The sequence below is a fragment of the Aspergillus homomorphus genome (genome assembly GCF_003184865.1).
Source record: "Aspergillus homomorphus CBS 101889 unplaced genomic scaffold BO97scaffold_4, whole genome shotgun sequence".
In the NCBI taxonomy this organism is placed as follows: Eukaryota; Fungi; Ascomycota; class Eurotiomycetes; order Eurotiales; family Aspergillaceae; genus Aspergillus; species Aspergillus homomorphus.
In genome coordinates this window covers 1,104,602-1,119,058 of record NW_020291890.1, presented here as the reverse complement: position 1 = coordinate 1,119,058, position 14,457 = coordinate 1,104,602, and the positions used below count along the sequence as shown (strand labels likewise).

The following is a 14,457-nucleotide window of genomic DNA, read 5'->3' as shown; positions in this document are numbered from 1 at the left end:
GCCGTTGTCAGGCCACCGGATGAATCCATCTTCCAAGGTTGGATGGATCATGCTATCCAGGAGTGCACCCTGTTCGAGTTTGATGATGACCTGGGTCTACTAAGTATGTACTTCGGTAGGAAGTGCCTCCCACTCGGGATAGCTTTTCCACTCATTTGCCTCCAATTACTACCGACTCGAGTAAAATAACCCGCTAGCTGCAGATCAGGCGAACAGCGCGGCGACTCTACCCCGCGGAGAGACTCTGGGGAGGGGGCTCACTGTCAATGTCCAGGCGTAGTACCCGAGTGCTTGGCATAATAGTGAAAGTTACTAATGGTTTACAATGTTAGCCAAGCCTGGTGCTCCTGAAATTGAAGTTGAGGCCGGGTGTCGTGGGAGAAACGTTGCCGAACGGTCGCTGGAACTAAACTGGTAAAGTTACGAAGAAACCGGGTATGACTGAATGGATGGGCTGGCTGTACGAGACATTTCCTCACCGAGTGGCGACCTCGACCCAAGGAAATGAAAGCCATGCTTTCATTCTTGAATAATTGTCTTCGCTACAATTTTTCGCCTCGCATTCTCTCTCTCTTCCTCTCCTATTTGAATCCGTCATTGGTAGCTTTTGCACGTGCCCTACCTCATCGCTTCCTTTCCTCCTCCCTTCCCCAACATATTCTCGTCCGTTCAATTTTAAAAATCCTTGATCCATCCTGTTTCATGTCTCTTTGAATAAACAATCCCATGCATGCAACAGGCGAGAGGATCCTTTGATACGTACAGACAAACTCTAGCGTCTTCGGAACCGTCCTCCCGGCGCCGTCGTGCCCCAGACACCCTTCGTCCATTTGCCTCATTCCACCTCTCCCCAAAACAGCATCGCTCTGATCCTCCGACCGTCCGGGACTGCTTTCATTTCCGATCTGCTCCCTGCGTCGTTCGTCCTTATCTGGATGCCCACCCGTTTGTGGTGTCCCACTGTTCTAGTGTAGACTGTCGTCAATTGCCACTACCTTCTCTCGTCCCCTTTTCGTCGGGCCCTGGCCTTCTTTAATTCTACCCTCGACCAGCGATTGCTCCTCTTCAATTTACCTTCAATTTCAGCTTTTCTTCTCTTCCTGCGCCTCTTTTGTTATCGCAAAGGGCGTTGACTTGGCGAGCAATCAACTCGCTTTATACGTTCCTATTCAGAGACACAATGGGTATGTCCGATGGTTTTTTTTCCCCTCCGTCGTTCCTCATGAGTTTGACGCCCATTGTCACTTGTCGTCAACGAGTCTGGTCATGGATGGACAAATGACTGACATTTCCTCGGATAGTTCACGCTGTACCACAGCCGCCTTCGTCAAGGCTGGCAACGCCACAGCCTCCCCTTGCCTCCAGTGGGAACCACAAGAGCATCCCGTTGTCCTCGACATCCCATCCCGATAACCCTGTTCCGGAAGAGCCTCGCGGAGTTCGAGCGCTATCTGTCACCGACATCAACTTCAGTGTCTCCTCGCCCTCATTGCACGAAACCGAATCCACAGGTTCCGAATCACCCTCGTCCGCCCAGACGCCCAACACAGAGATCTCGTCAGATGCAGAGGAATCCCTGCAAAAGTCTGCTGCGGAAGATGGCTCTGAGAAGCCAAGCCGAGCCTCCACAGTCCTGATCTCCCAGAACTCTGAGGATATGCGAAGAATTCTAGAGAATGTTGGCGTCGCGGGTACTCAAAAGCTTCAGCCTCTGTGCTGCGGGGGTGGTTGTTGTCGCAGCCAGCCCTTGACCAACATCCCTACTCCAGCTGCTGGAGCGAATGTCGTGGCTCCTCCGGACAACAAGGCTTACCAGAGCCTCAAGCTCAATGTCGCTTATCTCACAACCGATAGTCAATTGACGGACATTGTTCCTCTGCCCGAGAAGACCGTCTCTTTCTCTGCAATCCCGAAATCAGCAGTTGACATGCAACTGGGCTCTCCGGACCACCCGCCACCTTTTGTTCAGCCTCATCCGCCATATGACGTCTTCCGTGCCCCTCTGTACCATGCCCGAGAGTTGACCAAGTCCGGCGCAGAGAAGCGTACGTATCACTTTGACATCGATGTAACGGACTATCCCGCAGAGAGTGGTAGCGTGGACTTTGTCGTGGGTGGTGCTATCGGTGTGTGCCCTAAGAACAAGGACGAGGAGGTCGACGAAATCTTCAACCTACTGGGTGTACCTAAGTCGATTCGCGACAAGAAAATCACTGTTCGCACCGCGAAGGGCCGATGGCCCACAATCTGGGGTGATGACCAGCCCCGAGAGCTTATTACCACCCGGAGGGAGCTTTTGAATTGGTGTTCCGACATTCAGAGTTATGCACCCACCAAGGGTCTATTCCGGCTGCTTGCTGAGTACGCCAGTGAGCCAAACGAAAAGAAGATTCTTTTGTTCCTCTCTTCCGCTCAAGGACAAGGTGCTTTCTGTGATCTACGCACCAGCTCTCACATCAGCGTCTCTCAGCTGTTGCACGCCTTCCCCTCATCTCAACCTCCCTTGGATTACCTCCTTTCTGTCCTGAACACCCTCATGCCCCGTTTCTACTCCCTTTCTCAGGATCCCCTCCTCTCGTGCAAGGAGAAGGGAACTCAGACCCGTCGCCTGGTTGAAGTCGCAGTGACCGTGGCCGAATCAGACGACTGGAAGGGAGGGTTGCGTACGGGTGTCGGCTCTGGATTCCTCGAGTCGCTCGCACGTAAAGTGATCGAAGCCGAGAAGAAGGGTATCGATCCTTCCACTCTCAACATCCATGTTCCTATGTTCCGAGGCCTGATGGCCAACCCCTTGGCGAAGCAATTCACCTCCGATGGTCCCATGCTTCTGATCGGTGCCGGTGTGGGTATCGCTCCCTTCCGCGGGTTCGTCCAGCGTCGCCTCCAGTCGGCCAACTGCGCAAATAAGGTCTGGGTCTTGCAGGGTGTCCGTGACTCTCTGTTGGATGAGCTGTACTGTGGCGAATGGGGTGTCGACGAGGAGAAAGTGCGCACGGTAGTCCAAAGCCGCCGTGGCGAGAGCAAGTATGTTCAGGAGGAGGTCCGTCAACAGGCCGACCTGGTTTGGTTCGTCATCAACGCTCTGGATGGCCGAGTATTCGTCTGCGGAAGCGGCAAGGGCATGGGCGAGGGCGTTGAGGACTCCCTGGTAGATGTGGCCATGGCCAAAGGCAATCTGAATATGGAGGAAGCCAAACAATTTTGGGCCAACAAGAAGGAAGCCGGACAATACATTGCTGTAAGTTCTCTCCTCTTTGTTGAGTTATTGAGTAATTGATGGACGCTAACATCGCGGCAGGAAACTTGGTAATGTGTTCAGGATCGCAGGCTGGATTGATTCCGGTCGTATCACGGGGCTATCTAGTCAAATATGTGTACTACACTGTTTCATTTTATTTTGGATATTTCTGGTTTAATGCTGTTTTAGCGGGGTGGCATGTTCAAATATCTGTTCACGGTTGATCCGTGGATCTCTGTCATGGGAACTAAACATAGAATTAGTTCGGTAGCAATACCTAATGCACAGCTTCTTACAGCTTTTTCAAGTTCAACAGTTATCTCGCCCAAGCTAAACACTTGTGATGTCCGTTGACTCCGTTCTGCTCGGCTTATCTTTCCCATCGTTGCTTGTTATATGAATGCAGGAGCTAAATTTTGCTGCCAGAATTGTCCCTGGCAAACGAAAAACAAAAAGGCGCTAAACAAACCTTCTTCATCTTCTAATAGTGAGACGAGCGCCACTTCCACATCGGTGACTGTACTGCTATACCAAAGAAGCAGTGTCTTTATTACGAACAACCAATATGTTGCGTCCTTTCAGTATCGCATCGAACCGACTTCCGCTCACGCCACCATGGCTTGTTATATCAAGGCTTACATGGACTATTTCACCACCAGCGGTCTCCTTGGAAGTGCCACCCAGACTGTCAGTTCTAGCAATGTGGGTTGGGCTACTCCGGGGCAGCTTTCGATATCGACAACGTGCAATTTGTTGGGCCCGCTGTCACATCCTGCTCAACCCAGACCATCACTTATACCTCGGCGCCAAACCCAACACCGACTGTGATGCCGGTCACCACTTCGATTGAGACTTCTTCTTCGCAAGCTCCATACCCAATCTTGCTTTCATCATCGATGATATCTTCTCCAATGCCATCCGCCATAGCGCCCGTGGTGGTTAGCAGTACTGCACCTTCATCACAGGCCGCTGTGATTGTGCCTTCCTCCAGCGTTGCTCCCTCGTCTCGCGTCATTATCTCGTCTATTGTCGAGCCTTCGTCTAGCGCTCCTATCTTGATTAGCTCTCCGGCTGCCGCTGTCAGCTTTTTGACTCGACGGCCTTCTAGCTCTACTGCCTCGCCTTTCTTGACCATTGCCGTCTCGGTTCCTTCTTCAAGCAGGGCTATGTCGGCGTCTGGAGCGCCGATTGTGTCTGCACCCAGCTCTTCAGCCGCTATCGTTGCTTCTGGCTCTTTAGCTGCTGTCTTTCCGGTTTCTCCAGCTTCTTCTACCATCCACTCATCCTCTACTGCCATCGTGGCAGTGTCTTCAGCCACACCCCTGACCTCTTCAAGCCGCAGTGCCATTGCTTCTCATGCCAGCCAGACTCCTGGCGCTCTCTCTACAAGAAGAACAACCTACGTTACCGAAACGATGATTGTCTCTGAGACCATTTGCCCTTCCAAAGCATCCCGAACTCAGCCAACTGCTATGGCGACGACCACAGAAAACCCCTCTCAAGGCAAAAATAGCGGTACGGAGGGCCTGAGCACTACCTCGACTATTCTTAGCACTCGCACTGCAACTATCACCGCTTGTCCATCGACTATTTCTAACTGTCCTGCCTCTGTAAAGACTACCTTCGTCACAGCTGAGACTCTGGTGGTTTCTACAACCATCTGTCCCATCACGATGGCCCAATATCAAGCCACCGCTGCTGCCTCGGTCACAGGAGGCTCGAACTCTGGTCGCCCGGGTGGTGAAGAAGGCAGAAGCACTACCTCTACTGTCCTCCGTACCCGTACTGCAGGTAAATTACGGCGTGTTCCTCCACCGTCCCTGATTGCCCCGCTTCCGCAAAGAGCGCGTTCGTAACTACCGAGACTCTGGTCGTGTCAACTACTGTGTGTCCAGTGAGTGCTACTTCAACGGCCCACGACATCAGCGGCGTTTCTCCGGCGACAGTCCTCCCAGTGGCAGGCAATGGAATGAGCTCTGGGTCTAGTACGGCTGCCGGCTCCTCGTCTGAGGCTGGAGTTGCAGGGTCAGGCTCTGATTCGAACTTTAGCTCTGCAGGTTCTAGCCCTGGCTTCAGCTCCGGCACTACTTCTGGCGGTGGTTCTAGCTCCAACTCGGGCTCTGGCTCTGGCAGCAGCCCTGGTTCCACATCTGGTCCCGCTGCTGGTGATACTGGCGGCTCTACTGCTGGCGCCAGCTCCAGCTCTCCCAATAAATCTGGCTCTGGCTCTATCCCTGTTCCTGGTTCTTCTGGCAGCTCCAGTTCCAGCTCCAATTCCAGCACTGTTAACAACTCCTTTACCGGCACCAGCTGTGGCTCTGCTGCTGGCTCTGCTTCTGGCTCTGCTTCTGGCTCTGCTTCTGGCTCTGCTTCTGGCTCTGCTTCTGGCTCTGCTTCTGGCTCTGAGTCTGCCTCCGGATCTGCCTCTGGATCTGCCTCTGGATCTACCTCAAGCACTTCTTCTGGCTCCGGCCTAGCACGGGATCTGGCTCAGCTCCAATCACTGGTTCCAACTCTGGAGCTGATTCCAGCTTTGAATTTGATTCTTCCTCGAGTTCGGCCTCTAGTTCCAGCTCCAATGTTGCCCCTGCCGGTCTTAGCGGTGTCTCACCGGTCTCCGAGTCGGAATACTGGGAGCCAAACCGAGCAGGATCAAGCTACCGACAAGGCAACTGGCTCGGCCGATTTCCAAACCAAGGGTGCCACAGGAGGCAATATTTAGTCTGCTTCTGTCCCGACGAGCACTGGGTTCCAGAAATTCCATAGTTCCATAGCAGCACTCCGGTTGTTGCATCTTCCACTGCTCAGGCCAGTGCGGTCTCGTCTGCGTCTAGTGCAGCCAGCGCTCTTTCATCGGTGCTGCCCATGTTGGTCTAATGAGTGTCGTGCTTTGTTGCTAAGGGACATTTCATCTCCGATTGGCGGGGCTACGGCCATTTGTCTATACTTAATCTAATAATGTATGTACAGTACAAACAAAATGTATATTTATATCACGCAGTACAGTTTCCCAAGGACGATACCAATGATACATATCCATTTACTCTTCTTTCATCGAACCTGTTAGGATCCACGTCGAGACAATAGGGGTGGATTACGCTCGCGATGGCGAGGCTAATACCTAAACTAGCACCACCTAGTCGATCGATTGACGGTGTTCTATTTGCAAAGGAATTAAAGGCAATATAATGCGTTCTCTCGGAGAGAGAGAGAGGGACAAAAAGAGTGAACGATTCCGTCACGACCCTCGACGCATACTACCCATATCCTTCGCGCAACCGCAGCCGCAGCACGCTGACTGACTTCGTTGAAGATATATATCATCGTTCCGAAGACATTTTTAAAAGCAAACAGCAGCAAATGTATTCACAACCGGAAATGGGCGCGCATGCTCCTATAAACAACGAGAGGGGTTAGCAGTAACTCAACTTATTCTCACTATCTCTACACCGTTCATTTGTGTTTTGTACGCAATGAAAGAAAAGCCCACGAATTACCGCGAAGGTGCCCGCACCAATACGAGCATCCTTTTAAGAATTGGCGTGGTATGGGAATTCAATTGGAAGATTAAAGTGAGATATTCACTAGGTGGACCAGGTCATTTATGTCTCCTCCCCCCTTTACCATTCTTTTTGCTTTCTTCTGTTCGTTACAACAATGCTATGCAAGATAGGTAGGTACTGTACATACAGCGCTGCTGGTCCTGTGGTTAGGTCTTCTAGAAAGCAGGGTGGGACTCGTGGCTATAAGATATGGAATTCGTCAACTGGTACGACTTGTATATATTGAACAACAACTACCCCCGGTCTACATCCTTGGGATATCCAAGATTGTTCCGGACTGCTGAGCGCGATTGTATGTCCCTTGGCGATACTAGCTATCAAGGCCGTGCCACTACAGCAGAGGATATTGTCCGTTCCGCGCGGCAAATATTGATTCTATGGTTGTTGGTGAAGGCTGGACTTTCTCGGGGGGCTTCGCCCGCAGGCATACGGACTCTTTCCGGATCTGGGATGCTCGGTGTCAATTATTTTTTCTTTTTCTTTTTTAATTGGTGGTATATTTCTTTAAGAGGTTAGTGGGGAGACTGGTCATTGTATCAAGTGCTCATTGCAGTTGGCTTGGATCATCTATCCTGTTGGCGTCACCATGGGCACGGGTGTCCTATTCGGCTACGGGGTGAGGAGAGCGAGATTGGTGTCATAGTGTGTGCTAAATTGGAATATTTGGCAGCGACTGGGAAATGAGGTTTGACAACATCGATCTGCTCCGGTTTAGGTCATTGAAACGGTCCGAGGAATTTCTGATACTATGTCGTATACACATGTGTCAAGTCACGAAAGTGAGACGTAGTCGAAACGGCGTGACATCAACGCACTGGCGTCCAAGACAACTGCCGCGCCATGTCAGTCACTGAGGTATACGAAGCAAAGCGTTGCGCATGTGCATCACCCAGTGACTGAATCTGGATCTGTCACGGGGTCCCGGACGGTCACTGGACTGCCTTCCCTTTCGGAACCACTCTTTGTGCCCGACACTTATCTGATCGCCGATGGCGAATTGCTCCCCAACCTCCCCTCTCGGGGTTCAACCTCTCCAGGGAAGACAAGAAGAACAGCGCAAGGAGAACGCCGAATACAACCGGAACTAAGAATAGACTGCATGCATGTATGGAACCGATGTTCACGCATGACTGCAATGGCAATATGCAATCGTCGTGTTGGAATCACGTCTACGCCCTTGGCCCAGCCCCCGCAACTCCACTGGCTGGCTGTCAGCGACAGCATTCTGAAACAGGGTGGAGTCGCTTGTAAAGTCACATCAAACACTGGGGAGAAAAGCCATACCGATGCTGCCAATGGCCATCGTGACAGGCCAAATGGGGCAACAAAAAGCAAGGAAGCGGACGGCTGGAATTACTTAGAAACAATCCACCCGCACTTCTGAACATCCCCGTACTTGCCTTCCCATGCCATGAGTGACAGACTTGGGTAAGACGTGCACGCGGCAGTTTCAGAACAGTCTCAGAATGCATGCACAGATCAGAGAGCGATGGCAAGGAAACCTGAAGCCTGTCAGTTGGGAAGGACATTGCTATTTGTTTCGAGACCACGGCGTGGAGCCCAAGCGGGATCTGAGGCGCCTTGAAGGCAAATAAACACGCTACAGACACGAGGATCTGACGTCGTGCACATCGTCTAGGGTTCCAATTTTATCATCACCGTCTGCCAGGGGATTGAGTAACGGTTGCCTGATTAGTGGAGAAAGAGGCTTGCCAACTCTCGTGAGTACATGGTGATAATGCGATAGATGGCCGACTGTACAATACCAAGAACCCTCCCTGTAGGGTTGAGCTAATCGTTCGTAATCGCTCGTATCGAGCCACAATGGAGCTTAGAGTGTGAGCTAAACGAAAGTGGCTTTTCAGCCCAAATAATCCCCTACCGTCTATTATGGACTTGTGCAGAAGGCTGATCGACATCCATGGCACCCGGTGCACTAATGCATACAAAACCTCCGCTAAACCCTCGATGCTCACCTTGACTAAGCGGAGACCGAGAGGAGGTTAGGGGTCAATAACATTGGTCAAAACCAAGGCATAATTCAATGTGATTGCAGCGTCTCATTATTGTGGCGAACTCTGACGGTGTAAGTTCTCCGGCACCTTGCCCCTAAGCGCGACTCAAGTCCGCCGCCGCCTGACAAAATTTCGCCGTGACAGATGACAAGACAAGGTGGCAGGCCAACAAAGCGAAGCATAGTCTAATGCCTCAGACAACGGCCGTCATGTCTATTTTGGGGAAGACCTGGAAGCACAGAAGCAAGCCGAAGTTGCCGGACAATCGTCATGGCAGGCCGAGGATCCTTCATCATTACCACCTGCAGGGGCAACTCCCACCATCATCGTCCGTCGATCCTCCGCGTGCATGAAGACGAACTGCTGGGTCCGCAAGGCTTAAGGAGAGGGGAGGACGAGCATTATTGGCCAGATCTCTCATGATGCGACAGTCCGTTTTCCGCACCTGGAATGCAGTGGTCCAGCTTAGTGTGGACGCCCAGTTTCTCTGCTATGTTCTAGAAAGGTGTTGTTCTGGTGGGGAGGAGGGGGTAGTGTCCGTGATCGGTGATATGATGATGGCTGGGGAACGACGAAGATGGGGAAACGAAAGGCTTGAGTTTGAAACTAGAGATGCAATAGAGTCTCAGGCTATTGGCACGCCAGTCTCAACCAGGCAGTTGGTATCAAGCAATTGGGTTTGAGATCCAGGGGAGGGGGAAAGGGGTTGGTTGCAGACAGACTGGGAAATCTTCGGAGATTTCCCACCGTCACATCAACCCGTGGGCGGAGGAGGCTCAGGGAGGAGAGGAAGCGGGTGAGACATCCTGGAACCAGCGATGATGTCAGTTGCGTTCCAGAGGAAAGTTTCTTACCGCCCACTCTTTCGCTGGGGAATCGATCCGGACTGCTGATTGGAGGTTGAGGAAGCCATGCCAAGATATTCTCTAAGTAAGGTTGAAGTCAACTGATGATGCTTGTTCCTGTTTCTGTACAGATGGGCGGTAGGGGTGAAGGCGGGTGAGAAGTCAGCACATCGTCTCCGACTCTGACTTTCCCCTATATGGAAGGCGATGCTTTGGATTGACTCGGTAGCATGAAAAGATGCACGATGGTGACAGGCAAGATGGGCCGACCACAGCCAGAGCCAGTAGAAGTGCCACCCACCGATCCTCTCTGGCGGGCGGATCCCAAGAACCGGGAACCAGCGGACGGTGACACGACAGCAGACAAGCAGACACTAGAATGACAAATAATCCCAGACTGCTCGTGTTAACCTCATACATTTGGAATACTCCATAGTCCATCGAGGAAAGAGACGACAATGGTGGAAGTCTATTGATTGTTTCTTCTGAGAGGTGGTGCCCGTGATGAGTGCTAGGTGAGACGTTGAAATTGCCTAAAAGGGGAAGTCTCGTTTGGCGGTGAAGATGATGATGCTTCTAGAAGGATTCGAACACAACCAGAACATGAGGGAAAATTATCCAATCGAAATTCAGCTCGGACAATCCGAACTATGAGTCCCAAAGTGGGAACCCCTTCCTTGTCCGTCAACTTGATTGAGAAGTTCCTGTTTGATGATTGTTTGATTGGATACACAATGAGTATTGTTTTCTTCTTTCAATGTTCCTCACCTAATCATTCCACCTTTCTTGGTGCAAGTATGGCGAGAGCATCCGTCAGTACGGATACTTTGTAGGTAGTCTCGGGTCCGGGGTCTGTAAAGAAAGTTGCCGTTTTAGGACAAGGGGATCATTTTCTCTGCCCTGCCGCTCTGCAAGATCCAGGCTGGGATCGACACCCTTGCTCCAATCTCCATCCCTGCACGATCTGTCTGGGATCTGGTGCGACAGATGGGAAACAAAAATCAAAATAGCAGCCACCAAAGTCAGTTTTGCATGCAGCTAGACCCAATGCGGCCTCCCGCTGCAGGCTCCGCAGTGAGGTGGCGACGGCCCTGTCACTCTCGAACCATCACCAGCCCCTCCCTGTTGCCATGGCTTGCGTCATCGGTGGCTGTACCTACTACCTAAGGTACTGCACCGTAGTGACTTACTCGTAACCAGGTGCCGTTCCTCTAGCCTTTTTTCACTCTCCCCACACACCCTCCGGGGATCCTCCGTGTTGGTGGTAGGAATGCCATCCACTAGACATTCCATTCCAGATCAATTCATCGCCAATCGGACACTATACGTTGTTCAGTGTATTGCACCGACACTAGAGCAAGTTCTAATGCATCAGCGTGTGTCAAACAATTTTTTTTTTAAAGAGACTAGCCAAAATTGACAAATCATTCCCGGCAGATGAACTGATGAAACTTTGATCTAGCGAAGCCACGAGGGTCGCTCGAATTAGGCTTACACGCGAAGGATGCAACTGACGAGTGACAAGCGGGCTTACTCGGTCTAAGGGGGCCCCCATGGAATCATGGATAGCTCACACTAAACTACTTGAGTCGGAATGGGGCAGTCCCCATTCAGCACGCCAGCTAAACTTTGGCCATATCCTGGTTCGAACCGAACTCTCCTGTCAATCGACGCGGGGCAGACTGCCCTCTGAAGAAAGAGGACAATGCTCTTTTCAGATAGCCCCCCGGAGATGGCTGTCATCAAGTCCAAATTTATGCCTTCTTGCGATTGTGCTTATGTCGCGATGTGGCATCTTCCGATCACAGCAGACATTTAGAGTTATGCCTAGCCAGATCGCCCTCATGCTCTTTCGGCCGGCTCGCTGATCCCGGTGATTATAGTCCAGCAAAAAGTCTGGAACACCGAATACCCGATCAATAAACGTCTCCAAGGCCAAGGGGTCGGCACTGGCGGAGTCGGTGGCCGCAATACTACGAGTAAGAGTCAACAAGGCCTCATCGACGCACGATGGCCGTATGCGCGAGTCGGGAGGCTTCTCAAGTCCATTGCTGGTGGGAACCTTGTGACTACCCTGGCTGACTGGATAGATAGTAGATGTCTAGTCAGTCTCGGTTGTTAATCTTAGCTCGTGGACACCTCACCTCGCACGCGACCTGACCAGCCATTGAGGCAGAGAAGCAGAAAAGTGCTCAACGACTGATTGAGAGTCCAATCCATCCTCCAGCGTAAGTGAGCCCACGGAACGGCAGGCCGTATCCCTGTCGCACAAGTGACTGACTTCTCCGCCTACCAGAGAAGGACTGTCACTGATTGGAGCGAGCCTTGAACCTCATGTTCCAGGGGAAAGACCAATGAGCTGGGTCTCTTCAACTGGGTGCTTTTCCGATCGTCCTTAGTGAGTGGAGTGCACTACCATAGGCTCGTGACTGGGCACGTCGGGTCGGTCAAACCACGCTAAGCCTAAGAAGGATTGCGACCGACACTCCATTTTTCAGCTCTGCCTTGTATCCGTGGCAGCATCCCATCTCCCATCTCTAACCAATGCTAATGCCAAAAAAACCCCCACTTGATGAAGATCTTTCATGCATACCCGACCTGGGCCATCATGTGGTGTGTTCTCAATGCCTGGACTATTAGCCATTACCCATGGGTGCCTCGAGGTCCTGCCCCTGTTCCTGTCCGCCTGCCTGTCATCGACCCATTGTCGGATTGTCCTCATGCGCTTGTCACCACGAAGACTGGAGCTTAAGGTTTCGCCCATGAAGTCAGCGTCTCTCTGCCTGCCTGACTTGTCTAGTGTCCTCGACTTACCCGAATTTTGGAACGGTGTCCTTCCTCGTGGGCAGGGATCCCGGCCCATGGATAGCGAGGCGCATCCACATCCCATCCCCAAATCTGTTCAAGGTAAGAAATATGGTTAATTGGTCAATCCTCATTTCACCATTCATCCACCCTTGGGTTTTCAGATCCTTCTCTTCATCTCAACATAATCAACACGAATCATTATAGATTACATGGGCGCCAAGATAAGATCGCGACCCCCACCTCAGAGGATTCTACCTGAGTGCTCCCCCATACTCTGATATTACAGTAACCATTACGGCACGTCAGTTCCACTCCCTACCCACCTCCTAGCCGACAACCTGAGATGTCATATGCACGGGCGATGGATCTTGCATATTATATAGCGGGCCGCACCAATCAATCCTGGTCACTCCTCGCCTCATTGGCGTTAGAACGGTAGAACCTCCTTCAGTCATGTCATTCACCGTGATCACGACCGCATTCAAGGGCGAAGAAGAGGGGTAGGGGGCAGGGGGCCAGTGATAAACCGTAACGAACATGCGGCTCTTCGAGTCAGTCAGATGGGCCAGAAGCAAATCGTCTTCGTCCCGATTATTGACTGATGGATGGATACGGTACCAGCAAGGCGGCCCCCGAAGCCGATTAATAACCACCATTGACCCCTTAGGGCTGTTCCTCTTGTCCTTGTTTTGATCTTCTTTACCGGAACTCCATAATTTTTTTTTCTTCTTGATTTTTGGGGCAATCCTTGAGCGCAAGGTGGTGTTTATTCAGTGATTGATTCTGACGCTTGGAGAAAATTCAATAACATGGGCCGATTAATGTCTGACGTACAATGACGGAGATGAGAAGCGAGTGGGGGGTTTGGTCGGTCGGAAAGGAAGAACTGCTTGGACGACCCCTGTCCCGGAAGTTGGGACCTCTCTCACTAGATAGGAGGTACGGTACAGTACATGTATACATGTAGTAGGTAATAACTAGTACCGACCGACTCAACTCAACAAACTAACTAGGTACCCGTTAGTTGTTTAGTTGTTACTACTGACTGACTAACTGATTGACTGACTCTCTCCTCCAGCCTACAGCAGGCATTCGCTTTCAATGCCATCATATCCCCCAATGCCCTTCAGTTACCCCGCCGTTGAGAATGACTGACTGGCTCCCTGTGCGCCTGTCATTCCCTACTTGCTCACCGATCGATCTTGATCATTCGCTCAGAGCCTTCGATCGAAGCTGTCCCTTCAACAACCTTGCAGCGGGAGGGACGCCGTAGCCGTCACGGTTTAGAAAATGCTGCAAGGCAAGTCGCCTTGAGGGAAAACCTGGACAACACGTTGTACAGACCTCCCTTTTCGGTGTTTTTCTTTTTCTTTTTTCTTTTTTCTTTTTTTGGTAACTCGGTTTCTCTTGTCAATTTTGACTACTCCTTCTTCTTGTCTCTTTACTCTGTTCCTCAAATTATCTCGAACACTCATCCTACTAGTAACATTCAGCTGTCTGGTTCTTGCCTATCTTTGAATCTAACCTACAGTTCCTTAACATCGACTGCTTAGTACCGATCGGGATAAGCTAAGACTTGTGAATCCTTTGTCGTCTTTCTTGATGGTCCAGTGGCCGGCCTCCGCGCCTTTCCTGACACCACCGGCAATGTGGATCCAACCCGACGATCTCTTCTTCCCTTCATGTATTGTCACATCGTTTCCCTGTCCGCATGTCGAGGGAATTGATTCGAATTCGCCCTTGTTTCGAATAATTGATTGGCCTGCAACAGCAACCTCGCAGCCGAGAGAGAGCATTGATCTCAATTCAATGCAATTGCCAATATCTTCCTACTGTACTGTACAGTAGACTGTGCTGCAGCCGCGCCTCCCTCTCCGCACGAAACAAGCAAGCCTATTTGGCGAGGCTTGCAGCCATACCTGCTCCGGACCGTTCCTGAGAAAGAGGATTTGCTTCCTTGCGCCTCTGTTACTTCCTCTGTGCAGTTA

The 14,457-nt window shown here is 51.4% G+C and overlaps 2 protein-coding genes across 2 annotated transcripts; both read left to right on the top strand.

The window, feature by feature from the left end:
- The first annotated feature begins 937 nt into the window (after positions 1-937).
- On the top strand, positions 938-3,553 carry BO97DRAFT_183400 (FAD binding domain protein). The gene is made up of 3 exons (XM_025690401.1): positions 938-1,184; positions 1,302-3,238; positions 3,299-3,553. Exons 1-3 carry the CDS (start codon positions 1,181-1,183, stop codon positions 3,308-3,310), a joined length of 1,953 nt encoding a protein of 650 aa, XP_025555262.1. The 5' UTR covers positions 938-1,180; the 3' UTR covers positions 3,311-3,553.
- A 120-nt stretch (positions 3,554-3,673) lies between these two features.
- Positions 3,674-5,464, top strand: BO97DRAFT_183386 (uncharacterized protein). Its single transcript, XM_025690400.1, has one exon. The coding sequence runs from the start codon at positions 4,066-4,068 to the stop codon at positions 5,092-5,094; it is 1,029 nt and encodes a 342-aa protein (XP_025555261.1). The 5' UTR covers positions 3,674-4,065; the 3' UTR covers positions 5,095-5,464.
- The last annotated feature ends 8,993 nt before the right edge of the window (positions 5,465-14,457 follow it).